Source organism: Glandiceps talaboti, chromosome 21, assembly GCF_964340395.1.
Source record: "Glandiceps talaboti chromosome 21, keGlaTala1.1, whole genome shotgun sequence".
In the NCBI taxonomy this organism is placed as follows: Eukaryota; Metazoa; Hemichordata; class Enteropneusta; family Spengelidae; genus Glandiceps; species Glandiceps talaboti.
In genome coordinates, this window is record NC_135569.1 from 15,345,543 (window position 1) to 15,361,804 (window position 16,262).

The 16,262-nt window shown below is 36.5% G+C and overlaps 1 protein-coding gene across 1 annotated transcript in view; it reads right to left on the bottom strand.

Annotated features, from left to right (window-relative positions):
• The window catches only part of LOC144451299 (pleckstrin homology domain-containing family M member 2-like), a 62,688-nt gene extending 52,802 nt beyond the window's left edge, over nucleotides 1–9,886 (bottom strand). The window contains exon 1 of the mRNA XM_078142102.1: nucleotides 9,720–9,886. Coding sequence (XP_077998228.1) covers nucleotides 9,720–9,785 — 66 coding nt within the window. The 5' untranslated portion in view covers nucleotides 9,786–9,886. The remainder of the gene's footprint in view (nucleotides 1–9,719) is intronic.
• Nucleotides 9,887–16,262: the final 6,376 nt, after the last annotated feature.

A 16,262-nucleotide genomic window follows, 5' to 3' on the forward strand; every position in this document is an offset into this window, starting at 1 on the left:
CAGTAAACATGCATGCAAAAACATGCAAAAAAAATACAGCTAAATCAGGCAATGTTTGCCAGAAGACTATCTTGTAAGTGTAATATACATTTACATTCTGAGTTGATAATTTTGCTAGTTTTACGATATACAACCATATCGGAAGTGGACTAGGATACAAGGCATTCTTTTCCTAATTTTGATATCATAAACATATTCAGTTTGTTACATGAAAAAAATGGCAGAATAGCAATTTCGGACACTTTGCCCAAATTTGGATATCTAAATTTGGATCCATTTTTGATACCTTCTACAACTGTACACTATCTGTTATATTATTCTGAATGAGGTCAATGACTTCAAGCACAGGATGTCAAAAGGATTTGAATCAAGTAGACAGCATTCTAAATAAAAAATAGTCCTATCTATCATATTGTAATACTGAAAGTTAACTCAGCACTCAAAACTAGAATGTTCCTTCCTATTTGTTGTATTACACAAAATACGTTATGGGTATCTGTCTATAAATTTGAAAACACATGGCCATTACGAGTAAAGCTACAGAATTTGCAAACAATTTATTTGCATGCGGGTAAGGACAAACTTGGGTATGGACTTTGTGCTTGGGAATGTTCATGTACATGTAGTCTGTCTGTGGGTCAATAATACCTGTATCTCTCCCAATGTAATTCATTGGAGCGCACGTACACACTGTGACACATCAAACCTGTGCCCATACTATACTTTACCAATATGTGGAAAGTGGCTTGCTTGAAAACATCTGTTCACTCAGTGATTTGGCTTTGATTTTCTTAATATTTGTACATTTTTGCAAATAAAATAATACTCCACTCTCAATACATGTATATTTGGTTATGTGATTTTAATACATATCTGTGCCACTACATACAGTATATGATAAAATCTTTACGGTCCAGATATATGTTTTGTTGACCTTGGTAGTGTGGTTTATGGTCCCATCTAAAGTCTGGCCCTCCCACCACACAAACTTGACTAGCAAAACCTATACTCAGGCCAAAAGATTAATACCATCAATGTTAACATCGGTGATGATACCACAATCACAAAAATACAAAATTAATATACATTGGAGAATTAACTAAATTCAATATTTACAATAAACAGATTCTGTCAGCGGTCAGGCTAATATTACTCTAGTAATTGAGCCTTCAGTTTACTAAGATAGACACAAAGTAAAACTATTTGTGAAACATGTTACACCAGAGGTAAGCTATTGAATAGACATTGGTTTAATTATAGTCTCAGTAGGGAGGCATCGCAGAGTTTTATTGACAGAGTTTCATTAACTTGCAGTGTACTGTTTTGGGACTTCCAATGTTTATCACTATCTTGATCACATGGTGATTAGAATCACACAGCAGAGGCACCGCTATCACCCACTTGAATGTGTAACCTACCACATCGAAGAACAACATATTTATTTTGCCCCTATCTTAGTAAACTGAAGGCTTGATTACCAGAATCATAACAGTTTGTGTCAGTACATGCCACTACATAGTACATGTATATAATATATTTAGAAAAGGAAATCTACTGTTTGGGTGTTTCCAGGAGATTTGCTACCAACTACAATCACAGGATGTCTAGTCACAATCATACGATACCATAATATAATGTGTCAGAAATATTTCTAATGTCTTGTACATGTACGTTTATGTTATTCCATCTATGCCAACAGCATGTCTTACTGTGTAAAGACCACAATGTTGAACCCTACATGTACATGTGCTGTATATATGTCAAGTGAGCAGTCTATACAGTAAATTTGGCGTGTCACTGACACACAGTAATTTCTTATGCCTATCAAATTTAATGTTCTCCTATCTCTTACTGTGTGGTGACTCATAACTTGATATTATAGTTTTTATCATTTTGACCAATGACAAAAATTTAGTTTTATTAGGAGACACACTGAAAGTGACTCCATAATCATCTTCAAATGTTTGTGCTCATGTTTGGAATCCCAATAAGAGAGGAGGTAATCCATGTCAAAATGTACCCTCAAAGTTCAATGTGTCCATATATAGCCGGCAATTGGAGCTCAAAGTACAAGTGTACTCTTTTATCCACAGTTTAAATATTCATTAACTTATTTCAACACCTTCTTACATGTACCTCAGGTTACCCTCAGAAGACAACCAGTTTCACCCAATCTGACTAAAATCCGATGTAGTGTACACGGCATGATATCGTTTTGGCTGTTACGTTTACTGTCGTTTGTTCTTTTGTGAGCGCTCGTTAAATACATCCAACATAATACCATAGGTTTTCCCGAACCCAACCTCATACTTATGAGTAGCCAGCCAGAATCTGTCTTATAATATAACACTTACCGTTCAAAATTGAAAGAAAGAGAACCACCAAACAATAACGATAACATTATTGTCTGCACACCATGCTTGTGCTCTTTTCTACAAGAGTGCTCTGAAGTACTATATACCCATATGTTTTGGTGCATTACGTATTTTCATTCATTGAGTGGATTCACCCAGCGCTCTCATTTGGCTCAGGATAACCTATAGTATTGTGACAGATGTATGTAACAAGTACTTATAAAAGAACAAACTACAGTAAACATAACAGCCAAAAAAAAATATGCCGTGTATACTACATCGGATTTTAATCAGATTGAGTCTCACCTTAAGTATTTGCTTTAGGTATAGTTTGAATATACAGAATATTGTTGTAACAAATGAACAACAGCGAGAATCGCGAAAATGCTTTATTTCAAACAAAAACATTCTGAACAATAGGAATTGCCAACATTTGAAGAGAATCATTGAAAACTTGAGTAGTTTGAGTGTGGGTATAGGTTGGTATGTTTGTTATTAATAGCTGACATTGATATTTATACATTTATCTTGTGATACAGTAGAAACCTCTGTACAAATAAACTGAATTGAACTCTGAGGTAGATATTACCTAGTACTTATTACATACTGATTAAGCACATTTACTAAATGCACATCTAGTTCGGAGCATTTATAAATTATAATAAGCATTTTACTCTCATTTCCTATAAAATCTTGAAACACAGGATATACATTTATTACAACAACAAAAAATTGAGAATTTGTAAAATTTCCCCAATGGCCAATGTATACCCAATTGACTGACATATTTGATTGGATTTGTAAGATAAATAAGTATCAGTCCAACTACAGTATATTACCAGTTGTTATAAATATAATCACTTTTCGGTGGAATTTGTAGGTTGTGCTACAATACCATTGGCACTTTTTTATTGGCTATCTCTCTGACACAACATAATGGCTTTCAGTTACTATTTTACTGTTCTGGTCAATGACATTGTCAAGACAGATACCTAAGTCTCTAGGCTACGAAAATCAGGATTCGGCATCAAGATCTTCCAAGACACATGACAACATCTCAAAGTACACAACTGACAATGTTGACAAGACATCAGTGAAATTTTTCGGTCTCGCATCAAAATTGATTCTAGGACAACTGCCCCCCGGACAACTGCCCCCCGGACAATTGCCCCCGGACAATTGCCCCCGAAGGACAACTGCCCCCCGGACAATTGCCCCCGAAGGACAACTGCCCCCCGGACAATTGCCCCCGGACAACTGCCCCCGAAGGACAACTGCCCCCCGGACTACTGCCCCCGAACGAAAAAAAAAACTAGTATTACAGATGTACGGGTTTGTCATTCATTGAAAAGTCATGTTTTACTCCTATTGTTATCTGTGATAACTGTTACGTCATTCATAAATGTCGGCATGATGATTTAACTTACCGCCGTAATTCACATAATTTTCTGGAACATTCTTCTCCTCTTTTCAACCAGTTAACAATTCTCGACGTGTTTAAGTTACACAAGTATTTAGTAGGTGCTTTTGTTTACGACTTAATACACAATAATTTACCACACTCTATAACCGATTATTGCACGCTGTTTAATTACGAATACAATACATGACAGAAGGCTCAGGGCAATTTATGTATTCCGCCAGTGAAGACATCAGTTGAACAACAATCAATATCATATACATGTGAATTTCAGTTACATCATGTTTGCCCAGATTCGTCATCGCCAGTCTATTTCTGACCTATGGCCTACAATGCCGAAATGTAGAATTTATTCCCACAATTCCGAAATACGATATTTTGGATCGTAACACAATTTACGGTTTTAAACACTGGCTGATCATGATAAACCGAGCCGAGTCACCATTTACTGTCACCAAAGTCTTACGAGATTGTACATTCTGAGTCTCAATATTTTTTCTACTTTTGACTCGTTTTCTATCTTGTTACCTGTATATTTTGTATTGAACTGATAATAAATACATCTTTTCCAGTAAAAAAATGACTTCGTGTTTGTGTTTAGTGAGTATAATGTACGCAAATTGCGGCGGTAAGTTGCCGACGGTGACTTTTTAATGAATGACAAACCCGTACATCTGTAATACTAGTTTTTTTTTCGGGGGCAGTAGTCCGGGGGGCAGTTGTCCTTCGGGGGCAGTTGTCCGGGGGGCAGTTGTCCTTCGGGGGCAGTTGTCCGGGGGGCAGTTGTCCTTCGGGGGCAATTGTCCGGGGGGCAGTTGTCCTTCGGGGGCAATTGTCCGGGGGCAATTGTCCGGGGGGCAGTTGTCCGGGGGGCAGTTGTCCTGTTACCGTCAAAATTGTTAGACTTTGTCCGGTAGGAGAAATTTTCATTTCAACTATTCTCTTTTTGGTTTCCATGTCTTCTAAAGTTCTACATTTCACTTTTTTTTTTCAAATCCTGTCCATTTTCTATACAGATTTTATCAGCACTTTCGTTTCTCTATTTTTTGACCTCTGACCTCCAGTTTTAGTACATTTGTTGTCATTGTTTCTAAATTCTATTATATTCTATTCATCCTGAAATCCTTGAAGGTTTTTGGTGCAAGACTGAAACGTAGGTAGAATGTATAAAGAACATTTTTTTTTCACACTAGTTCTTGTTTTATTTCCAAACCCACGTTTTCTTGTCAAATTATCAGTCATTATGTGCAATCATGGCAGTGATAAATACATGTTTATTTTGAATAGTCTGTTACCATGGAAATGGTCAGTGATTTGTTTTTTCTAAGGAAACAGCCAGTAATCTATTACTTCTATGGAAATTGCCAATAATCTGTTGTTTCCATGGAAATGGTGAGTGATCCAGTGTTTCCATTGTTTCTACGGAAACCGACAGTACATGTAAATCTTTGTTTCTATGGATATGACAAGTTATCTTTTATTCAATAGAAATGGTCAGAGGTTTGTCACAAGTTGTTTCCATGGAAATGGCTAGTAATCCATTATTTCTAAACTGCCAAAAAAATGATGTTGTTTCTGTGGAAATAGTGATCTATTGTTTCTATGGAAACAGCCATTGATCCTTCCTTTCTACCGATGTCATGACAAGTGATTTGCTGTTTCAATGGAAATGGACAATAATCCATGGTTTCCATGGAAACAGTCAGTGATCCTTATACTCTTCAGATATGACTGGTGATCACTGATATGTTGAACACACTTTTTGAAAATGTTTTATTAGAGGCAATAACTACCCTGTAATATCATACACCCTGAACAGTATTGAATCACCTATAGGTGAGCATACATTTTGTATGTTTTGTATCTGTATGCATGATCAATCAAATCACATTGATATTTTCTGGTCCTTACCCAAAAATCAGCACTCTTTCTGGTGATCACATTTGAAACCTGTTATTACCTTTATGGAAAACATGGTTACTTTGGAAAGGTAAATTGGAAACAATTCAATCTGTCTAATATCGTCTACCTATAAATGTGAATATAGAGTCACCCCCTCCAACCTCCAACCCCCTCCAACCTCCAACCCCCTCCATACTACGCCATAACACTAAATGAATTCAGTAAATTCTATTTTGACAATAGGGCCAGAAAAAAAAGGCGTTCAAAGCTGGGGGTTTTTTTGTTTTGTTTTTTACAATGTTGGACGAGGATTGAAAAACAAGCTGATGGCAAAACATTTCAGATTGAGTTTATATAGAACTTATTCAGTCATTTTGATTTCATCCCTTGCAATTTGTCTGTATGATAATCGATTTCCATCAGTTCTACATTTAGGAAATGTACATAATTTACAGTTTTACAACAAATTTTGTAGCTGCTTCTCTGACCCTCTCTTCTCTAAAAATGTTAAGACCCGCCAAATGAAACTCAAGAATTATTTTAGCCACCCCTTCTGTCAACTACACTACAATGGAGATATAACATTATATTGTAAAATGATGTATCAAAATAACAGTGATAACCAACTACAATATTTATGACCATGGGCAAATATTTATGACCATGGGAAGGGTGCTGAGCAAAGGATGTGGATTTCACATGCATAAGAAGATGTCTCCAACCACCTTCCATCTTGTTTTGAAAGAAAGACAATTATCTCTGTGATTGCTATTGATTGGAAGGAGACACCTCCAAAGATGAAAACCTTTTTAAAAATAAGGACAATGTAAGAGGCCATTTAGAGGCATACATTTATCAAACCATAGACATAATTTAAAGTCTTACAATGCTTGAATATGGTCTTAAAATACCAGAATTGAGACAATTGTGCTCTGCAGTACATATTATCTGGCTATGAAGTGTACTTTGTTGTGGCAAAGCTAAAAGATATTTTGCAGATGTGCACTTGGTAAATGACTTCTGAAGTTTAATTTGGTTCCAAAAAATCACAAATAAAGGGCAAAACATTTCAAGACTTTCAGACTATCATAATGTTGATGGCCCAAAGACTGCTCAGCACCCTTCCCATGGTCGTAAATATTTGCTCATTCCTTTTGTGAACGTTGAGAACATGAGGATGTATTATATTGTCCATCACCAAAAAAAAATTAACAATATTGAAATGCCAAAAATATGGGTAGGTCGGGGCCCGTTGAACAGCTTTTTTATTTTTTCTGGCCTAAGATGAATCATTCTACAGTCACTGTGTCAGAAATGACAAAATACCATAATATTAATATACTATCTACCGAGTACTATATTAAACTATCACATTGATGAATGTTATCAGAATACATAATAGACATTTTGAGTCATTTTATGTCATTGCAAATTAGTAGGCAAAATACACTCAACAGTCGTTGACTTTTAGTTTTTATAAGAACAGCAAATCTACAATTTAGTATTCACCCTAAAGTTAATTCACAAGCAATCAAAACACAAATAATAACTTCAATGATTGGTACAAGTGAACGCTTTCATGTACATGTATACAATGTAATTTCAGTGTCTGAGCAGAAGTCGAGAAGGTCTGGTGACCCCCAGTAACAGGACAGGTGAAAAAATGGTAAAACTGGCATAGTTTCCCATACAACTGTACATTGTATATGATAAAGTTAGTGGGAACTCTGGTAAAATGACAGGGGAACTCAGGTAGATTTTACCTACTTACCACCCTTAACAAAAACACTGGTAGAGAACCCTGGTAAAATGACAGGGGAACTCAGGTAGATTTTACCTACTAACCACCCTTAACAAAAACACTGGTAGGAAACCCTGGTAAAATGACAGGGGAACCCAAGTAGATTTTACCTATTTACCACCCTTAACAAAAACACTGGTAGGGAACCCTGGTAAAATGACTGGGGAACTCAGGTAGATTTTACCTACTTACCACCCTTAACAAAAACACTGGTAGAGAACCCTGGTAAAATGACAGGGGAACTCAGGTAGATTTTACCTACTTACCACCCTTAACAAAAACACTGGTAGGAAACCCTGGTAAAATGACAGGGGTACTCAGGTAGATTTTACCTACTTACCACCCTTAACAAAAAGAACTGGTAGAGAACCCTGGTAAAATGACAGGGGTACTCAGGTAGATTTTACCTACTAACCACCCTTAACAAAAAGAACTGGTAGGGAACCCTGGTTAAATGACTGGGGAACTCAGGTAGATTTTACCTACTGACCACCCTTAACAAAAAGAACTGGTAGGGAACCCTGGTTAAATGACTGGGGAACTCAGGTAGATTTTACCTACTTACCACCCTTAACAAAAACACTGGTAGGAAACCCTGGTAAAATGACAGGGGTACTCAGGTAGATTTTACCTACTTACCGCCCTTAACAAAAACACTGGTAGGGAACCCTGGTAAAATGACAGGGTACTCAGGTAGATTTTACCTACTAACCACCGTTTAACAAAAATACATGATGCAGATCTGAACTATAAACTTGGGTAGTACAAAATAACGCCTTACAACATGCCCAAAAAATCAGACATTTCCTAACTTCAACATTAATTACGGAGCCTTCAAGAACCAAGAAATATTAACAAGTACATGTACCTCCAAATCTGACCAAGAATGATAAAAATATCATCACATTGCAAACTATTGAAATGTGTGGTACAGGGTATGATTCCGATATGTCACTCATGTGTGATCTTGCCGTACTACCCATTTCGAAATTCTGCAGTGTACTGCTATGTTTTTGACAGGATTGGGGTACTTTTGAACATTTCTTGGGTCATGAGGGGGTCTATAATTAATATTGAAGTTACATGTAGGAAAGTATTGAGATTTTGGCAGGTAAGGCAAAATTTATCGAAAAAAAATCAGATTTTATACAATTGAAGTTGTAGCATTACTTGTGTGTGCAAGGCCCGGAGTAATGAAAAGCTAAAAATCATAAAATCAAAGCTCAAAATCTAAATGTTGCAATTACTGCAGACAAAAATAACATAACTACATGTAGGTGTCAATTAACCCTGCTTGCAGACAGAGAATATCTGTTTGCTGTCCCAATATTATGTAAAAATTGTAATACTACAATAGGGTAAATACGTTTTTAGATTGTCCATTCCATATGACCATCTATGCCATGGTAATAATCATTTATTTAGTTGAACAGGTAATTTCTTCTGTTTTTCATCTGCACAAACATTTGCTGTGATCATAATATAGATATGAAGAAATTGGAATCAAATGCCATTTTCACGTCTGTTAGTCCTGCTTGCAAACTTGGGAAAGACTTCCTTCCCATCAAGAAATCCTCCTTCTGATTGTATTCCTAGTAGGGGGGGGGGGCACAAATGTTTTAATTTCAGTTGGGGGTCGGGGAAGCCTAAAGGAAGTCTTTCCCAAACGGAGTAAGTCATCTGGTGTCGAGTGAAACGCGTGCACCGTCTACAAGCAGGACGACACGCCTGTACATGTAAACAGCTGGTCAGTGGAGAGATGTGAATAGTCAACAAGGTGTTATCACGTCTGAACTGCTAAAGCAATATATCAAATTAACACACGAGTATTTCAGCATAATATTCTGTGATGAGTGTGGAACCATATTTACTAACAAAAATGCCGCCTGGCCGTATGAATCAGCTCGTGATAATGTATTTGGATTCTAGCATGTCCTTTTTTATTATGGTTACACTGACTGTACTGCACGTATGTGTTTGATGATGCACGGAACCTACTAGTATTACTACTATATTGTACTACAAACGTCATCGCTATGTCCTTGGGTAATACTGATATTGTATGACATATTATTTGATATTCATAAATGTGATGTATTTGTGACGATGTTGCCCTTACTGTCTCACATCCAAACACCAACTCTAAGAACGGCAAAACCATTCGCAATACAAGCATCCATCAGATCTAATGTTTAAATTGACGGCGAAAAGAAAGTGTTAATGTTATGTAAACGCATCTTACCTCTTTGATGGCCTTCGCTATTCGGTCCAAAATCCGGTCTTTAAGTCTCAAACGCTCGTTCGACATCTCTTTGGATTTTCTACTTACATCTCAGACCAATTGAAACTGATAAAATCACCTACTCCGAGAGAACCCAAACATTATTTCTTAAATGAATGACAAATATATTTTCGTCATAGCGCCATTTTGTATAGTGGACTATGGGAGTGAATACTGCCCTCAGGTGAAATATCGTCGTCGTTCCTTCTGTAAAAACAAAAGTATCTTACAGCAAGCATCTTCCGACCTCAAGGGGGCGGGCTTCGTACCATGTTACAAATAAGTTTGGGGAGCGCGTCAATACAAACGCAATTTCTTTTAATTTGGATGGGGGGGGGGGGTCAGTATTTTTTGTTCTCATCCGATAAAACGACTTTTAGTTTAATGGAATCTGTCTTGTACCCCTAAATACAAATCATTCTCACAAACCAGAGTTATTATTTCTACCACTACATTTCGAAATAAATACCTAAAGGTGCGGGTTAAACACTAAAACTTAAAAAATCACCAAAACAGACGGAAAAAACCCTCAAAACCGCAACAAGACGCTACATGTACAATTATTGCAGCTTGTGGTGTACAGACTATAGTCCTGCTTGCTGACGGAATAACTCGAGACACGACTGTCACTTGCACTCAGTTCCATCTTTCTATTCAGAAATAGTCGGATTATTCACGTCCCGTGCACCGTTTGCAAGCAAGACAACAACTTACAAAGCCAGGTACACGTAACGTTACTTACTTTAAGTTTAACGTTACTTACCTGACAATATGACGATATATCACTGAAATCTGAGCGATGATATATATTCCTCTACTTTAACCGGTGAATATCAGCTATACTATCGTCGGGACGGTCTTGTAACTGACCTCCTACAGTATCCGCGATCTGTTTACAGTCAGTTTACAGACTGTACCGTACGTGTACGTTACAGAATGACTGGTACAGTGATGTCAATGAATGTCTTCAACATTTGTGTGGAAGTCACCAAAGTATTAATGTAAGAATCTCTAGTTAATCGATTCATTTTTTCTTGTTCAGCACATATTCAAGTCTTTATTCAGACGTGAGGTATATTTGTTTACTTGATAAATGTAGTAAGAACAGTTTGAATTTTAAAGGTACTAGCATTAATATTCCATTTTATGTTAGCTCAGAAGAAAAAACAATTATACATTTGCATGTACCAAAATAAAATTACACTGCCAAACACGGTTTGTATTTTTGACTTCCTTTATCAGGACGTATCTAGACTTTATATGCGTATAAAGATACTTCTGTGTGTCCCACTTGGATGTAGCACAGGGGCGGGTCAGTGTCTCAATGAAATTATATTTCCATTTACCAAAGCAATCAGTTCACGTGACACGTTTGATTGACAGTTGTCATTGGTATATATTGTTGGATTGATAGTTATATGTTTACTCGAGTGTGCTATCTTCATAAAAAATCGTCATACACTTTCTCACATAAAGAAAGAAGCGACCAAAAATTTGACTGCTCATATCGTAATTGAATCCCGAGAAATCAACTGTCTTATGAAGCTTTCAACAGTTAATAAACTAGTTGTCTTGCCATTTCTTGTCCTAATATGTGGATAATGTTGTTCTACCTATTTTAGACAGAGACTAGTATATCTGGCATGAATTACATTTCCGCGCAAATGCAAACCGAGGGAACGAACAGCACTCAGGGAAGGGGTGGGGGCGGATGAGAAAATATTTTGTACAAATTGTTTCCCAGTTCCCGCTTCCCTTCAAGCTCACAAAAAAAAACGTTGTCGCTGATTTTCATTTGTGCAGTTATATGGTATACTTCCCGTATTCTGGAGATGTGCAAATGTATGATACACTAGTATAAAATAACAGTGGTAATCGACTTCAGTGTTCATACATAATAAGAGATTTCTTTATAAATAAGTGTGGGATTTGCAAGGAGAGGTTGGATCGTAATCTATACTTGGAGATACTTAGCCAACTCCATTCAATTGTGGTTTGGCGCAGGAACAGCATCCCTTGATCACCCATGGGGAGTATTCTGGAATAGGGCTCAATCATTTGGTCACCTTGCCAAAATAAACCACATGCTAGCATTGAAAGGGTTCTGGAAAATTCATTAAACGGAATAATTTTTAACCGACACAATATGCACATTATGCAAGTTTTTCGATTTGCCAATCCCCTCTCAGCGCAACGGAGGATGTTTTTAGACATGGTATTTTTTACAAGTATGTAAGTAATGTTTATGATAGTCCATATATGCTTTTCAAGTTACATTTTAAAGTTCCACAGATGCCGGATCGGAGAACTAGAAAGTTTACAAACCTGATGCCAGTAAATTTAATGTTTTTAAACACTGTGCCGTTCACAGATGTACATGTATAACAACGTATAGTGGTCTTTGTTGTAGTATTTTGAATATTGACTTTATTTTATCAAATTTAATTTTCCAGATTGTCCACCTGACAATATTGATTTTATATATTTGCCTCGTAATGTATTTTAGATATAGTATTTTATTTGCCACAAACTCAAAATCATATCAACATAACAAGAGAGAAAGTACAAAAGACAGTGGAATAAATATTACAATTAAACTGATGGATGAATACAGAGTTTATGACTGGACCACAGAAATAGTTTGAAACAAACTAGTCAAGTTTGTGGCCCATACTACAATTGATTAAACAAATAAAATAATCAAAGCAAAAACAAAAACAAATTTGAAATTAAAACAAAAACAAACAAAAAACAAACAAACAAAACAAAACGCGTTCTCATCAAAAAAAATTATAACAACTGGCATTAAATGCAATGTAAGGTAGAAAAAGCTGAATTAATTTTGTAACAAATACTGTTTTAACTGAGATTTAAAAGTAGTCCTGGATTGTATTTTTTTCAATTCTTCAGGTAAGGAGTTCCAATGTTTTGCAGCTGCATACTGAAAATTGTGTTGCGTCAAAGTAAGATTTACTTTTGGAATGTAAAAGTTATCTCTCGTTGTATTCCGAGTGTGATACGTATTTAGTGGTGTGTTGAAATAGTCGTTAACTGTTTGCGGGAAGTGACCGGCCCTCAAATCAAAAATAAATAAAGAAGTATTAAATTTGCATTGCTGGTGGACACTTAGAATTCCTAGTTGCTGAAAAAGAGGGGAGGAGGGAGCATCAATATTTGAAAAAGTTATAAAGCGAATAACTTTCTTTTGAAGGTTTAAGATAGGCTTGAAAAATGTATTGTATGTATTGCCCCATATCGCTATACAATATGAGATATGGGGCAAGATCATAGAGTTATACAGCAGAAGAAGAGTAGATTTAGGTACGTAATAGCGAATTTTGGAAATTATGCCAATAATTGGAGAAATTGCTTTCCTAACTTTTTCAATGTGTGATGTCCAAAGCATATTTTGATCTAAACACACGCCAAGATAATTGGTTGACGTTACTTGTGAAATTTGTGAGCGATTGATGCCCAGACTTCCCTCCGTTTTCATGCACCAATCTTTGCGAAGTCTTAATAATCATGAAATTAGTTTTTTCTACATTGATAGTGAGCCTATTGGCGTCGCACCAGTCACAGACTTTCCTGAAGTCGAAATGGAGTTGATCAAGCTGAATTATATTTGAGGGATTGTTGATAAATTGAATCAAGTTTGTGTCGTTGGCAAATAATCGAAATTCAAATGCATCAGTAGCGTTCACAATATCATTGATGTATAACAGAAAGAGAAGGGGGCCTAAAATTGAGCCTTGTGGTACTCCACATTGTATTTCGTTATATGGCGAGGTAACATTATTTATACAGACACACTGCTTACGCTGGGAGAGATAACTTTTAAACCAAAGTAAAGGCAAGCCTCTGACACCATAGTGACTCAGTTTCTGTAGAAGAATACTATGGTCTATTGTGTCAAAGGCTTTCCGCAAATCAATGAATATACCACATGTCAGATATCCATTGTCCAGCTTATTAGCAATACCAGTGATCAGGTCAACCAGGGCAAGCTTAGTACTGTGTTTTTTCCTGAAACCAAACTGAGTTTTGATGAGGATGTTGTATTTTTCAAGATATTTAACAAGTTGATGATTGACAATAGATTCAAACACTTTACTGATTACGGGCAAAATTGAAATGGGGCGATAATTGCCAACATCGCATGGCGAATCTTTTTTATAAATAGGTATTACCTTGGCAATCTTAAGTAGACTTGGAAAAATACCATTGTTGAGAGAACAGTTAATTATATGTGTGAGAGGGCATGCAATAATGTGAGCAGCGTGTATAACTAAGAGGGGATTAATTGTGTCCTGACCGGTAGCTTTGCGGGGATCAAGCTTGAATATTTCTCCAAGGACGTCTTCTTCAGACACGGGGTGAAAGAAAAAGGAGTTGAGGTAGTTCCCATCCAGGTATTGTCTAAAGTCTTTGTTGCTTGTAATCTTTTGAGCAAGATTGGGCCCAATACCAGTGAAATAATTATTGAATTCTTGAGCAATATCTCTTGTATCTGTTAAGCATGTGTTTCTAGGGTTGTTTGTAGTTAATTTATCGGGAGTACATTTGGTATGTGTTTTGTTCAACATCTCTTTAATAATAAGCCAAGTTTTGTTGGTGTTGCCAGAGGCATTTGAAATTTTATTGGTGTAGTAGTTTTTCTTAGCCAACCTAAGGAGCTTCGTCAATGTATTCCTGTACCTAGTATACTTATTTTTAATTTGGTTATTCCTTGGGTGATTTTTCATTTTCGAGAAAAGTTTATGTTTCGTATGTATGGATGTAAATAAGCCCTTTGTGATCCAGGGTCTTTTAATTGACTTTTGTGTTCTTGTAAATGTTTTTATTCGAAGATGTCTTCTGATAACAGTATGAAATAAATCATTAAAAATATTGTATGCTTCAGACGGATCTTCGCACATGTGGACTGGTTGCTAGGATACATTGCTTAGGTCAGCTAAGAAGGCCTCTTTGTTGTAATTCCTGAAATCGTAGGTGTGTGTTTTGGTACTGTTTTCAAAAACGTGATGCAGACTTTTAATAATGCCGAAAATTGGATAGTGGTCTGAAATGTCTGTTTCAATTGTACCGGACTCAATAAAGTGGTCAGTAATATTTGTCACCAGGTGATCTATTACCGTGTGTGTGGTGTTAGTAACTCTGGTAGGGGTGTTAATTAATTGTGTCATATTCAGGAGAGTATTGTAATGAGTAACGGGTGGGCTATCTAAAGATGTGTCAATCTTCATATCGCCAAGGAGAATACAATCACGCCCGTTCACTGACACCTGATCAAGGCATGCTTCTAAACTGTCAATGAATTCATTAAAAGGTGTGTTGGGTCTTCTGTAGATAACGCCTATAACAATCTTTTTGTTGTTGATCATAGTTTCCCCAAAGATGGATTCGCAGTGATTAATTTTACATGTGTTAATGCGAGAGAAGGACAACGAGTTGTGAAAATACAGAGCGACTCCACCACCTTGTGAGGCTTCACGATTACAAGTAACGAAAGTATAGGAAGGCAAATCATAAAGACAGCAATTTGAATCGGGATGTAACCATGTTTCCGTTAGAGCTATAAAAAGAAAATTTTCATCTAACATGCTTAGAAAGTTAACAAAGCTATCAAAGTTTTTTGTAAGGGATCTGACATTGCAATGTAGGAAAGAACATGAACTGTTTAAAAGATTTCGATCAGAATTGAACTGGTTGACTGTGCAAGACTTGCAGCTGTATTTGACTATGACTTCTTCGTTCATCATGAAATGGCTGACATACTTAGAGAATAAGTAATCGAAAAATGTGTTTTTAATGTGCATTAAGTTAGTTTTGTTTGTTTGATATGCTTGTGTGTTTTGTATTCTTGAATTTTGCATTTTTAGGAGCCTGTAAATGGGCCTTCCGTGAAATAAATAAATAAACTATATGTCAACGAGTTGAGTAATTGGTAACAAAATACACTACACCTTATTATTCCAAGACAATAGCCCCCGTCACCACGTCCTGGTTTTCACATAATTTTACACTTTCATTCAAACGGGGGTCGACACATACATTCATAATTCATCAACAATACCGGTGCTTATCCGTCATTGCACGCATTTAGCGAGGAACGCTACAGTCTGTACCTTCATTACACAGTGTTCACCCCCTGTGCACGTTACATAAGTTTGTATTCCTGCAGCTGTAAAATAAAAGAATGTGGAGAAATCAACTCCGGACTTTTGATTGGTTGTCTGTCAAATGTAACACGTGTACTCCCTGTCAAGTGATTGACCAATTTGAAACAAACAACACCTAACTAGTCTTACAAACACAATAGTTTTCCCTGCCACCACCTTTAAAGTGCACCTGGAGGGGTAGAGGAAAATTTTGATCCTCTAGGTCTGATTGGTTCATGGTTCTCGACAGGAATCTAACATCTTGGGTTGGGTATATAAATGACGCGTGATACATTTTCAAACTGTCTTTGCGACTCCAGCAAACGATAAAGAAAGATGGATA